This window comes from Naegleria gruberi (assembly GCF_000004985.1).
Source record: "Naegleria gruberi genomic scaffold NAEGRscaffold_77, whole genome shotgun sequence".
Taxonomy (NCBI): domain Eukaryota; phylum Heterolobosea; class Eutetramitea; order Acrasida; family Naegleriidae; genus Naegleria; species Naegleria gruberi.
Genome location: NW_003163250.1, coordinates 79,521 through 91,788, shown reverse-complemented (window position 1 = coordinate 91,788; position 12,268 = coordinate 79,521). Strand labels below are relative to the sequence as shown.

The 12,268-nt window shown below is 33.2% G+C and overlaps 5 protein-coding genes across 5 annotated transcripts in view; 2 read left to right on the top strand and 3 right to left on the bottom strand.

Annotated features, from left to right (window-relative positions):
• Positions 1 to 319: 319 nt before the first annotated feature.
• Positions 320 to 2,803, top strand: NAEGRDRAFT_75125 (uncharacterized protein; the record flags this gene model as incomplete). Its single annotated transcript, XM_002669882.1, has 1 exon — positions 320 to 2,803. The coding sequence occupies one exon, from the start codon at positions 320 to 322 to the stop codon at positions 2,801 to 2,803; it is 2,484 nt and encodes an 827-aa protein (XP_002669928.1).
• A 167-nt stretch (positions 2,804 to 2,970) lies between these two features.
• On the bottom strand, positions 2,971 to 5,402 carry NAEGRDRAFT_82005 (abc transporter B family protein). The gene is made up of 3 exons (XM_002669835.1): positions 4,811 to 5,402; positions 4,069 to 4,766; positions 2,971 to 4,022 (listed from the first exon to the last, which is right to left on the bottom strand). The coding sequence occupies exons 1-3, from the start codon at positions 5,083 to 5,085 to the stop codon at positions 3,013 to 3,015; spliced, it is 1,983 nt and encodes a 660-aa protein (XP_002669881.1). The 5' UTR covers positions 5,086 to 5,402; the 3' UTR covers positions 2,971 to 3,012.
• A 946-nt stretch (positions 5,403 to 6,348) lies between these two features.
• Positions 6,349 to 9,495, top strand: NAEGRDRAFT_75123 (uncharacterized protein; the record flags this gene model as incomplete). The annotated part of the gene is made up of 5 exons (XM_002669881.1): positions 6,349 to 6,775; positions 7,116 to 7,900; positions 8,108 to 8,537; positions 8,583 to 9,101; positions 9,161 to 9,495. 5 exons carry the CDS (start codon positions 6,349 to 6,351, stop codon positions 9,493 to 9,495), a joined length of 2,496 nt encoding a protein of 831 aa, XP_002669927.1.
• Positions 9,496 to 9,532: 37 nt separating this feature from the next.
• On the bottom strand, positions 9,533 to 10,912 carry NAEGRDRAFT_82004 (PARP domain-containing protein; the record flags this gene model as incomplete). Its single annotated transcript, XM_002669834.1, has 4 exons — positions 9,533 to 9,711; positions 9,775 to 9,845; positions 9,902 to 10,034; positions 10,076 to 10,912. 4 exons carry the CDS (start codon positions 10,910 to 10,912, stop codon positions 9,685 to 9,687), a joined length of 1,068 nt encoding a protein of 355 aa, XP_002669880.1. The 3' UTR covers positions 9,533 to 9,684.
• Positions 10,913 to 11,072: 160 nt separating this feature from the next.
• Positions 11,073 to 12,268, bottom strand: part of NAEGRDRAFT_75121 (uncharacterized protein) — a gene marked incomplete at both ends in the record, with an annotated part of 2,876 nt that continues 1,680 nt past the window's right edge. Inside the window, one exon of the mRNA XM_002669833.1 lies at positions 11,073 to 12,218. Within this exon, the coding sequence (XP_002669879.1) occupies positions 11,073 to 12,218 (1,146 nt within the window). The remainder of the gene's footprint in view (positions 12,219 to 12,268) is intronic.

The following is a 12,268-nucleotide window of genomic DNA, read 5'->3' as shown; positions in this document are numbered from 1 at the left end:
CAGCATGAAGTCAAATCATAATATGCAAAAAAATTCATTCTGATATTGATTGTTATTATTATTAAATTAAATATTTTATTTTTTTTGTAAAGTATTTAATAATTATTAACAGGTGGTGAACCTTGGGTCAACACAATTTTGAAGAGTGAACTCTTACCAGGTGAGTTCATCCAAAGAGAAAATTAAAAAAAAAAGATATCATTTGATCATCTTCCAAATTATTACCACACACATATTTTCGGAGGTTTCTCTTGATAGGCTGCTGATCTAAACAACAACAAAATTGTACAGATAACATTATTATAAAAACCTGATCAAAATGTTCAACAAAGTTAAAATGATGAAGGATAGAAAGGCTAATGTTTGGTCTCACTCCTCACAACCTGCCTATCAACAAAATGGTTGTGACGACTTTTTGGCAGTACAAAAGAAAGAGTGCAAACCAACACCTCAATCATCAATAACACCACCACAACAACCACAACAATGGAATAATTCTCCAGCTGGAGGTGTTGGTGGAGCATCAGGTGTTTCTACCAGTTTACCAAGTGTTTCCCTTCCACTTGATAAGTATTTGGAGATTTTACAACAATTCCAACAACAACAAAAGTTTTTGGAAGAACATTTCGATGATTCTGTGATTAGTGCTGCTGATCAACCATACATTATCAGATCTATGGATATAAAGGGAAAGCAAAATTATGTCAAGAAGGAAAATTTGAGTTTGGCAGAATCTATTGGAAAGGAAGAAGAACGTGTAAATAGTTGTGCATTTGAAATTGTGTATATGGTAGATATGTTAGAAAATGTATCAAAAAAGCAAAAAGCCATTCTTCAAAGAAATAATCTCTTACTAGCAAAGAAGTTATGGACTCAATGTGTATTATTGAGTAATGTAGAACAACGTATTGTGATCAAGACAGTTAATGTAAAGTATATGGGTGAAAAGGAAGAAAATGATTATGTAAATTGCCATGTTTCAATTGATCAAGGTAAAATTATAATGTTGACAGATTCATCTGGTCTCTATGAAGTTAGATTGAAAGTTGATGTTAATTATACTAACCTTGAATGTTTGAAGAATGAAACTTCCCCAAGACAAGTCACACTTTCTATTCCAAATGCTGTCACCAGTACATTGGAATTCATTATTGAAAATGAAAAGTGTCAAGTGAAAGTTACTCCATCTCTCTATTTGGACCAATCCAATACAACAATTGAAGATAGAGTTGTTACCAAGGTTGCCACTCAACTTCCATCCACACAATATCTCAGTATTTTGTGGACTCCTGAAATTCAACAAAAAGCCATTGATCTCATCTTCCAAAAGGAGCCAGAGGAAGAAAAAGAAAAGGAACAAAAGGTTGTTCTTCCAGTTTCTGTCAGTTCTACCCAAGACTCCAGTTGTTTGATTGGTGAAGGTGTTATCAATACAAAGAGTAGATTCGATTACTCTATTGTTAATGGAATCATTACCTCATTGGAAATTTCTATCAATCCATACAATTTGCCATTCAGAATTATCTCTGTTTCTGGTAGCTATATTAAGGAATGGAACATGGTTAGTGAAGAAGTCAAGGATGACCAATTAGAAGAAGCCAACTCTCTTACAAACTGTAAAAAGAAGTTAGTTGTTACCTTTACAAGAGAAATTGAAAGATCCTACCATTTGGAAGTCGTGAGTGAAGCTGATATGGGAGGTACTAGTGCATTAGTAAGAGTTCCTTCTCTTTCCACTCATAACGTTTCAAGAGAAACTGGTACTATGGCCATTATTGCCAAGACAGTTGTAGAAATTGTAGAAAAGTCAAGAAGATTCTTGAGAAAGATAGACATTGGAGAATTACCACATGTACATAAGCAAAGTGGATTCCCAATCTTGATGGGTTATAGATTTTTAGAAAGTCAACACGAATTGCAATTAGATGTCATCAGACATGCTGACGTGTCTGTTTTATCCACAAATATTTCTCAATGTACCTATACCATTACTCATTCTGGAGATAAGCTCCTCCACAAGATTAATCTTAACTGCTACAATACTTTCAAACAATATTTGAGAATCAAATTGCCAGAAGAATTGAACGGCTCTGAAGTATGGTCTACTTTGTGTGATGGAGCAACCATTAAACCAGGTCAAGAAGTTAAAGATAATGAAAAGACCATCCTCATTCCACTCTCCAAGAAGGAAGGTTCCACTCCAATGAATATTGACCTCACTTTTACTGTACCATCCACAAAACTTGCCTCCTCAGGAACACTCTCAGTATCACTTGCTCAAATTGATGCACCAATTACTGAACTTCAATTTGATTTACTTTTGCCTGATGATTACAAGTATGCAGAATTTGAAGGAAATATCGACGAAAGCAAAACAGGAATTTTAAAGAATACCCTCTCTGATAGTATTGTCGGACTTAAAAGATTTGCCAAGAAAAAGTCAAACTATTCTGCCACACAACAACACAAAGTTAGAGAAATTATTGATGTTCAAAATGAATGGATTGACGAATGTGATACGTCCTTTAATAATTATCAGACCTATAATTCCACCCCTGTCAATAAGGGTCAAATCAAGTTTACATTCAAGAGATTCCTAATGAACGAAGGAGAAGCTATCAAAACCAATGTTCAATATAAGGAAATAACCAAATATTGGTTCCAAAGAAGAAATTTGACAGGATACAAGCCATCATCAGTAATTATTGTATCAGTTGCCATCTTGTTTATTGCCTTATTGATTTATTACAAACTTGTCAAGTCAGTGGCCAAAGAATTAACTGAAGGATCAACTAGTAATTAAAGAGTTTTTTATCAAAATTGTAAAGCTTGTTTTAAATCAAATCTTTTACAAATTGTTCACTTCCCATTGTAGAATTCAATGGGTAGAATAAGGCCACATCTCTATCCTGGAATATTGGTTGATTAATGATTCTCCTTTCCCATCTCTGTTATTACTAAAGAATTTTTGAAATTGAATTTATTTACACTCTCCAAAATTACATATTTACATTATTGCAAAACTTCCATTGTTGCTTCAACATCAGCATTTTCATTAGAGAACAACATTTGTCTTTCAGCCAAATTCTTATAGATACCATTTTCAATGGCCATTAATTCGGCATGAGTACCAGTTTCTTTCAAAATACCCTTAGCCAATACACAAATCTTGTCAGAGTTCTTAACAGTTGACAATCTGTGAGCAATACAAATAGTTGTACGACCCTTCATCAATAAATCCAAAGCAGCTTGAACGAGAGATTCAGATTCAGTATCCAAGGCAGATGTAGCTTCATCCAATAAGAGAAGTTTTGGATTTTGCAATAAGGCACGAGCAATACAGACACGTTGCTTTTGACCACCTGAGAGTGAGACACCACGTTCACCCAATAAAGTATTGTATCCATCTGGTAAGTCCATAATGAAATTGTGACAGTTGGCAGATTTAGCGGCTTCAATAACCTTTTCCATTGTAGTATTTTCTTCACCAATAGCATAAGCAATATTCTTGTAAATGCTGGTTGCAAACAATACAGGTTCTTGAGTGACAATACCAATATTCTTGTGGAGCCACATTGGATCGATTTCAGCGATATCAACACCATCAAGATAAACCTTACCCTGAGCTGGGTCGTAGAATCTTTCCAATAAACCAACAATTGTTGATTTACCTGAACCAGATGGACCAACCAAAGCAACAGCTTGACCTGCCTTAATATCCAAACTGAAATTCTTCAAGACAGTAGCATTTGGACGTGATGGATAGACAAAATCAACATTTTCAAATGTGACATTACCAATGATAGTATCAAGAGTTTTACCTCCCTTGAAAATAATAGCTGGTTGTCTCTTCAATAATTTCAAAACAGTCTTTTGAGAAACCATGGCCTTACCATAATCAGGGAAGAATGAACCAGCTTGAGAAATACCAATAATAGCAAACAATGTCAAACCGAAAACCTTGAGCATAGATCCAATATTCATGGTTCCATCAACAACTAGACCACCACCATACCAGAAAGCTAAAATAACATTATTGAGCTAATTTGAAATAATAAAAAAACTTACCTAAAGCAGTAGTACCCCACAAGATACCAACCAAAACACCAAAAGTAGAACCTTGAGCAACAGCCTTACCAATACCAGCCAAATACATCTTGGTCAAGTCCTTCTTGTATCTGACTCTTTCCTTTTCCTCTCCGGCCATTGATCTTACAGTTCTCATAGCTCCCATCACTTCAGTAGCAATGGAGGCACTATGATCGTTGGCCTTATTAATTGACAAGGTCAACTTTCTGATAACACCACCCAACAACACTACACCCAAAATCATTAATGGTGTTGTACTCATCATGACGAGGGCCATTTGCCATCCTGATGTTAAGGCAAGAATGACACCGACAACGAACTGAGCCAAGTTTTGAAGTAAGGTAGCCAACTTGACAGAGTAAACTTCCTGAATACGAGTAATATCTTCAGAAAGAGTAATGGTCAATGCACCAACCTTCTTAATATCAAAGAAACCCATCTCTTGAACTGTCAATGAGTCAAAATAAGCACTTCTAATAGCAACACCAATTCTTTCACTTGCCCAATTCAAAAAGAATTGAGACATGAAATTGGCAATACAAGCTGCAGCTGCAATAATTGCAAAGTATGAAGCATATGTTCCAATTTCAGCTTTCTGTTCAGCTGCAGTAACAGTGGATCCATCGGCACGTGTTGGTGAAAAGACATTGATTAAATCTCCCATAACAAATTGGAAACTTTGAAAGTGTTTGTAACAAAAACTCAAATATCTGAAACTTACCTAATTGGAATAACACCTGTTCCCATAGCACCAATACTTCCCAAGAATATCAAAATCCAATTCCATCCAATGATTTTGTAAATTGTGAAACTGTCTTTAAATTTGAGATTTGGTTCTCTTGTATCGACAATATCTTCTGTTTCTTTGTTTTCAGCCTTTTTCTTGTTTTTCTTGAAGGGATTTCTTGATTTCCTCTCTGGCTGTTGTTGCTGTTGTTGTTTCATATCATCCTTAATTTGTTGGACGTCAACAACCAATTCATTATTTGTTGACATTTTTCAAAGTAATTATCAATTAATGATTCAAATATTCAATAAAACTCGGAATATATATTGAAACCTAATAGTTTCTTGTATTGTTGTTTTTTCTGATTGTGTTTTGGAGAATCAGCGACGTACAATTTCAACTATTCATTCAAAAACAAATAATCCTCACAACACATTGTCCTCCTTCACCACCTTTTAGAAGAAGAATAGAGAGCAAAGCCTTCCATCAGCAGTATCATCCTTCTTCTTCTCTAAGGAATCTGCTGATGGTGCTCTCTTTGCGCACTCTGCTTAGTGCGAAACATTCCAACGCTTAGCACGCTGCGAGGTATTTTTTTACGTTAAGAAAAAAACCCGCCCTTTCTTTGAAGAGGATGGAGTAATAAAATTATTCGTGTTTTTTCTCGTTGTCGCATTAAGAGGTTGTTGCCATGTGATGATCAAGGTTGAATAATTGAAATTCCATGGAGAGGTGAATTGAAAGGGTTGTGAGAGGAAATTGGAAACCCGATAATAAGAGCTCTATGCTCGTGCGAGGAATATTGTGAGGATGAATTTAAGAATAGATCGGACCCCTCAATTGTATCATGTAAAATTGAATATTTAAATATTAAATAATTTAATATTTAAATTATTTAGATATTACAATTTCATTCCAGTTTAACAAAGATTTCCTATCAAATCAAAAAAAAATGAAAATTCAGAATTTACCTTGTGATTTGTGTGCCGAACACTTGCTATGTTTTTTCAATGAATACCACTTGTTGCAGATGAGATTTATTTCAAAGACTTTTGCCGAGTGGATCTGGTATTATTTCCTGAATAACAAGACCCAATACTTTATTCACATCGGATTGAGTAATCATAGGATCGGAGGAGTTGTGGATAATTTACTGATCAAGATGAAACGATTGAAGGTTATTGATTTGTTTACATTCAATTCTTTGGAGTTCTCGTCATTAACAGGTAATTGTTATCAATTTATTATTATTATTTATGAATGGTCGATTAATATATGCTTTTTTAGATGTGGGTTTGTGTGAGCTTGGACGATTGTCAATGGAAGAGTTGAGGTTGAGAGCTGCAACTTGTATTTCTGGAAGTTTCATTGTTGAGTGGATAATGAATGCAAGTCCATTGTTGGAATCTTTGACAGTATTGACACTTACTAATCTTAAAACTGAATATTTTCACTTGTTGAAAGAGTTTAAAAATTTAAAAACTCTCGAGTTGATAAGCCTTTTATCTGAACTAAACCTCCATGAAGAAGAAATGGATCAAACCGTGATTGGGTTTCCTCAATCTTTGACAGAGTTTCGTTCTAGCTATCCACTAACACGCAAGAATATTGAGGATATCACACAACAATGTCCAAATTTAACAGTTTTGGTTATCAACCCTAGTTATTTTGATGATTCTATTATGTCATTAGTACTTTCCAATGTTTCACAAAAGATTGAAAAATTTTCCCTCTTTGCTCGAGACACACTATCAAATATAACTGGTTCATACTTTTCAGTATTTTCATCTAATTCATTCTCCCATTTGAAAAAGCTCAAGGTGGTATGGAAATCAACTTCTGATGAAACAATATTGAATCTCCAAAAGAATTTGAGCATCCTTTCAAGAACATTAGAAAGATTGAATGTTGTTTTCACTAATGAATATGATCCCTCATATGAGTTAGATACATTGCTAGGTTGTCTCTGTAATCTCTCTAAGTTGTCTAAATTAACATTAGACTTTCCTAGAAATTTTCAATTTACAATTGTAAAAGAAGATATTTTGGAACAATTGAAAAGTTGTTTACAACTCAGAATTCTTAAAATTTATGGAGGTACTAACGAAATAATTTGTTTTAATGTTGTTAAGGCTTTAATAGGACAACATTTGGAAAAACTGCTGTACCATACTGATACTTATATTGATATTGAGGAGGAACCATTCATTTCTCCATGACTGTGAAGATTTAAAAATATTGGATCTGCAAGGTGAACAGTTCGAAGATAAAATTATTCATCAAAATATCCAAGCAATAGTAAATTGCAAACTGGAAGAAGTTTTAGGTGAGGCCATTGAAGCTTCAGTTATTCCTCATTTACCTAGGAGTTCTCTAAAGGTTCTTAATGTAAGGGTAACCAACGAGAATGTTGAATATCTAAAATATCTTGGAGAATTCAAGAATTTGACAACATTGAAAGTATGCTTTGGTGAGCAAGTTACTAACTTACAAGAGTGCACTTTTCCAAGTAACATTACTAATCTTTCTTTTGTCGGAGAGATTACTGGAGCAGAAATTGGATTCAAAGACTGGCTACTCTCTACAAAAATTTTAAAAGAATTAGTGTTTTCAAGGTGTAAGATTCAAGATGAATTTATTAAGGATATTATTCCCCTATCTGATGAGTTGGATATCCTAAAAATAGAGTACAATGACGGCCTTACACAAGAATCGACACAATATTTCAGACAATTCACCAATTGTAGAGTTTTACTGTTGGAATGCTTTGACTCTAGAGTATTGAGCGCAGATTATTCTCTTTTTGAACAAGAAGTTAACAGGGTTACCGTTATAATGAAAGAAGAACCACTAAGCACAAAACGGATTTACCCAACAATTGATTATAATGATATTGATCAATGTCTTTCCTATGTAAGAGAAAGAATATATTTAAGAGAAATGAAAGATGCATGTTTAGCTATTGAACAACTATCCAGCTATGTTTTTTTAGACATTTCGAAAGCCGAAATTTGTAAACTTTTTCTGACTGCTTTTCAAGATGAAACTAGTGTGGACTTTTATGGAATATTTGATCTTTTGGATGTACTATGGAAAGAAGGAAAAATTATATTTGAGGAAAATAATATTCACGATCTGGAAAAGTTAATACCTAAAATATTATCTCAAACTGAATTTTGTGTTGTTGCTAATATTTTAATGGATTTAGGGAGGTTCACCAGTTTTTTCAATTGTTTTGAGTGTATCATACAATGTTTGATATATGATAATATTCAAAATTGCACACAAAAGATGATCAGTAGAGTTTTACATCAGTTTATTGATGGGAAACAAGAAATTTGTAATTTTTCTGGACATGTTATTATTAATACTGTTATTGCAGTAGTGGATCATTTCCCACAAAATGATAGCATTTTGGACTTTATCAACCTAGTTATGTCCAATGAATTTTTCAAATCTTCTAAGAAAACCTTAGAACTTATTGCAGAAAAGAAAGCAAAAATAGATACAGAGTTCACAGAAACAAAAATTAAGCCAATATTGAAACCTATAGGAGAAGACCTTTTCCAATTTGTGCAGGAAAATATTCCACCACAGAAAAAAGATTATACCATTCATATTGCAGATGTTAAGGTACCAAAAACTGGCCCTTTTAATACTAGCTATTATTCTGAACCTTTCATACAGTTTGGACACGAGTGGGTTGTGGAGCTTCTGCCAGGTATGTTACGTTTTATTAATTTTCTAATTGTCTAATCGGAAACAGATGATGAAGATGAATGTTTGGGCAATTCTACAGTATTTTTAACACTAAATTCCACAATTCCAGTAGAGAATAAGCAACAGGTATTTGATAGAATAAGACTCGACTTTTTTATTTGTAATTTTGATCTAGAACCTCAATCCTATCTTGTTCACAGTAGAAAATTCATTATGCCTAAAGCATCTTATGGAATATTTCTTGATAAGACCCATATTGCCGCTTACTCAACAGATGACGATGATTTTCTCAAGTTTAAATTTGTGGTTGGGATGAAGAAAGTTGAGGAAGAACCATTCAAACCTTTCAATAATATTGAAATGTTCCATGTTGGAAGAAAGGAATCATCCTCAACTAATTATCCTCCTATTGTTCATAGATGGGCAACAGAGTTTCCATTATCCATCCATACTTTGACATTTCGTGTTAGTCCTGATAATATTGATAGATGTTGTTATTCAGATAAGTTCACAGCATTTGGAGCCAAGTTTTCAGCTTGTTTCAATCACTTGGGTGTTGCCAATAGTAAGTAGTTTTATGAAATTAGTTACAAACACTGTATTTCTCTACGCGATAATTAACAGAGGTTAAGGATTTTAGAGAAAACTCATCATTATACCTATATCTATGTTCATTTGATTACAATGACAAAGAAAACGAATTGGAATCAATCAAAGTTAAAGCAATATTTGCAAATTCTGATTTCCACACAGAATCATTCTTTGTTTTCAAAAATACATTTCATTCACTTGCAAGTTCAGGAAGGAATGCAGTACAAAGAGCCTACTATCAACCCAAACTAATCCATGTAGATGGAAAGCCTTACTTTGAATATGTTGTAAATTGTTGTCTTGCCTTAATGAGTAGAAAAACTTGTCATCCATTTGGATACAATAGAGAAGAAGCAGAAGAGGAATGATTTACAACCAAATACGAATCCAACAACTAAACGTATTAAAAAAATCAATCGTTTAATAAAGGGGCAAATCTTCCAATGTAATTTGCGAAACATGATAATTTGAACCTATTCCTTCCGAAATTAATTTCTTTGTTGCGTTTAGTTTATTTTCTGTTCCTTCTTATTTACATTTCTTATATATTTTACAACTTAAACAGAATATTTGATTTTGTAAATCTATCAAAGTAATGAAATTGAAACGATTAGATATAGATAGAGTTCTAAATAATAATAACATACTGGTAATATTTGATCTTCATCAAAAATCACAACTTCTGAATAGCCATCAGGGGATGTGTGTGAATCGTAACCTATTTCAAATAAGGAATTGTTAAATAATTATTGTTCAAATTATTTGAAAACTCACCTTCCTGTCTTGGACAACCCATTGTAATTTGCTGGAGGGGATATGCCTTTCCTGTAAACACCAAACAAACAAGAAGTATATTAGTACCTGCATATGCAGCACTATACGAAGGAATGGAACTGAAATAAACTCCCTTTAGAGTGTTAAATTATTGTCAATATATTGTAAACTTACCTTTCCGTAATATCCTAAATTACCAGTGTTTGAACCAACCTTTGAAATTGAAAAATTAGTTTTCATAATACTATCATAGTTTGATTCCAATCTGTTACCATGGAATAGAATGAGTGGCTTCATTGAATCGAGCATAAAATTGTGACGTTTAGCCAATTCTCTCTTCTTTTCATTGAATTTCTTCAAGTTGTATGGATTACAAACGTATGTCACTTCATTCAAAGTAAATCCAGCATTTGCATGATTAAGAAACGAAGATGCCAATCTGAAATGAAAATCTTCACCGGTTACAATAAACGGATCAAAAGCAACACTTGGTCGTAAAATATAAGATTTGCATTCATCCTTTTTGTTTCCATTCTTTTGAATAAAATCAGTTTCTTCTTTACAGAAATAGTGACAATAGGTTATCTTGGATTTGGAAAATTCACTATTCAATTTCTTTAATTCATTCTTGATCATACTCTTCTTTTTAATATATTCATACATATCTTCTCCGTCGACCATTTCTTCATCTTCATTCGAGTTGGACAATTCAGGATGAGCAAAAATCAAAGACTTTTGTTCTTTATGAACCGATAAGAATCTATTTTCCAAATCCGCAATCGATTGATCCAACACAACTTCCGAGCCATTGATCTCATCAATATTCTTTGAATAAATAGCCAACAAGGCTCTCAAATTGGGTGATGAAATTTTAGAATTTAATTCATTGGTTAACTTTTCCAAATCCTTCATATCATTCTCCGAAAGTCTTGCTTCACTATTGATCTTTCTAGAAATGATTGGTTGTTGCTGTTGACCAGAACCAGTTATCTTCTTGAGAAGTGAGAACATTTTTTTTATTTTTGTTTTTTTTTGTGCTATTTTGAAAATTACCCAAATTCCAAGTTCATCTGTGCATGAATCATATCGACACTTCATTTGATTTTGTAAAGTTTTGTAATTTGAACTCGGACAATCTATGAAATAAAAAAGGATTGAGGATAGATTGCATTCAACCGATTAGATTGTAAATCTCATCCAATTCTCTTCTAATTGTCAGGAATGTAGGTCTTTGTAATGGATTTTGATTCCAACATTGGAGAATGAGTGAGAAGTATTTCTTAATACCATTAATGAAAGAATTGTCAGACGATGAAATTTCCAATGCTTGAATTGAAAGCCATTCTTTGATTTCCGTATCATTTTCAATATTGAAGGGAATTTGAGGTCTTTCTCCATTGACAACCATTTGAGGCACTTTGAATGGATTTTTCACATGATGATAAGGACTCATTCGAAAGAATAATTCCCACATGATTATTGCAAAACTGTAAATGTCCAACTTGGTTGCCTCTTCCTTATTTTCAATTTGATGTTCAGCAATGAATGTTTCTGGAGCTAAATAATACACTGTACCAATTCCTTTTGTAATTTGACTGATTGTATTGTTTCCCAATACTTTAACAAGACCAAAATCAGAAACTTTTGGAGTATTTCTTTCGTCCAACAATATATTACTCGATTTCAAATCTCTGTGAATAATTGAAGGTTTAAGAGAGTGTAAATATTGCATACCATCCACAATTCCACACAAAATTCCAATATTTGATTTGAATAGGTCAATATTCAATGCTCTGTTCTTATTCAAAAATATATACCTGTCTAGAGAGCCATTTTCCATATATTCAGTCACAATATATCGACTCTTATCAGTCAAACATACTCCATAGAATGTCAGAATGTTTGGATGTCTAATTAAACTGAGGATGGCTGCTTCATTCTCAAAATCATCATCAAAACTGTCAATCTTGAGTGACTTGATAGCCACTTTAATATTGGTCCATGTACCATAATATACATTAGCTGCGCCTCCTTCTCCAATCTTTTTAATAATTGATATGTCTTCAATTGGAATAATGTAAGAGGATGAAAAACTGAAAGAATGTTTTGATTTCTTCTTTTCACTGTCAATCAATGAAGAAACTAACTCCTTTTCAGATACTTTCCCATAAGATGATTTGCTTCTTTCAATATTTGGTGTGGAGCCCTCATAATATTCATCCTCCTCGTCATTCATATTGAAAATAAGTCGCTTGTCTAAAAGTTTTTCTTCAATTTGTTTCTCTGCCTTCTCCTTACTTTTCAGTTTTCTCAATTTCTTTACAATTTTCCACACAAAGAATATTCCAAAACCTAATGCTATTCCAA

Coding starts and splice junctions, on each gene's coding strand:
- NAEGRDRAFT_82005 (XM_002669835.1), bottom strand. CDS start 5,085: ATGTCAACAAATAATGAATTGGTTGTTGACGTCCAACAAATTAAGGAT. Junction 4,767..4,810: donor ACAGGTGTTATTCCAATTAG/GTAAGTTTCAGA, acceptor ACACTTTCAAAG/TTTCCAATTTGTTATGGGAG. Junction 4,023..4,068: donor GTGGGGTACTACTGCTTTAG/GTAAGTTTTTTT, acceptor ATGTTATTTTAG/CTTTCTGGTATGGTGGTGGT.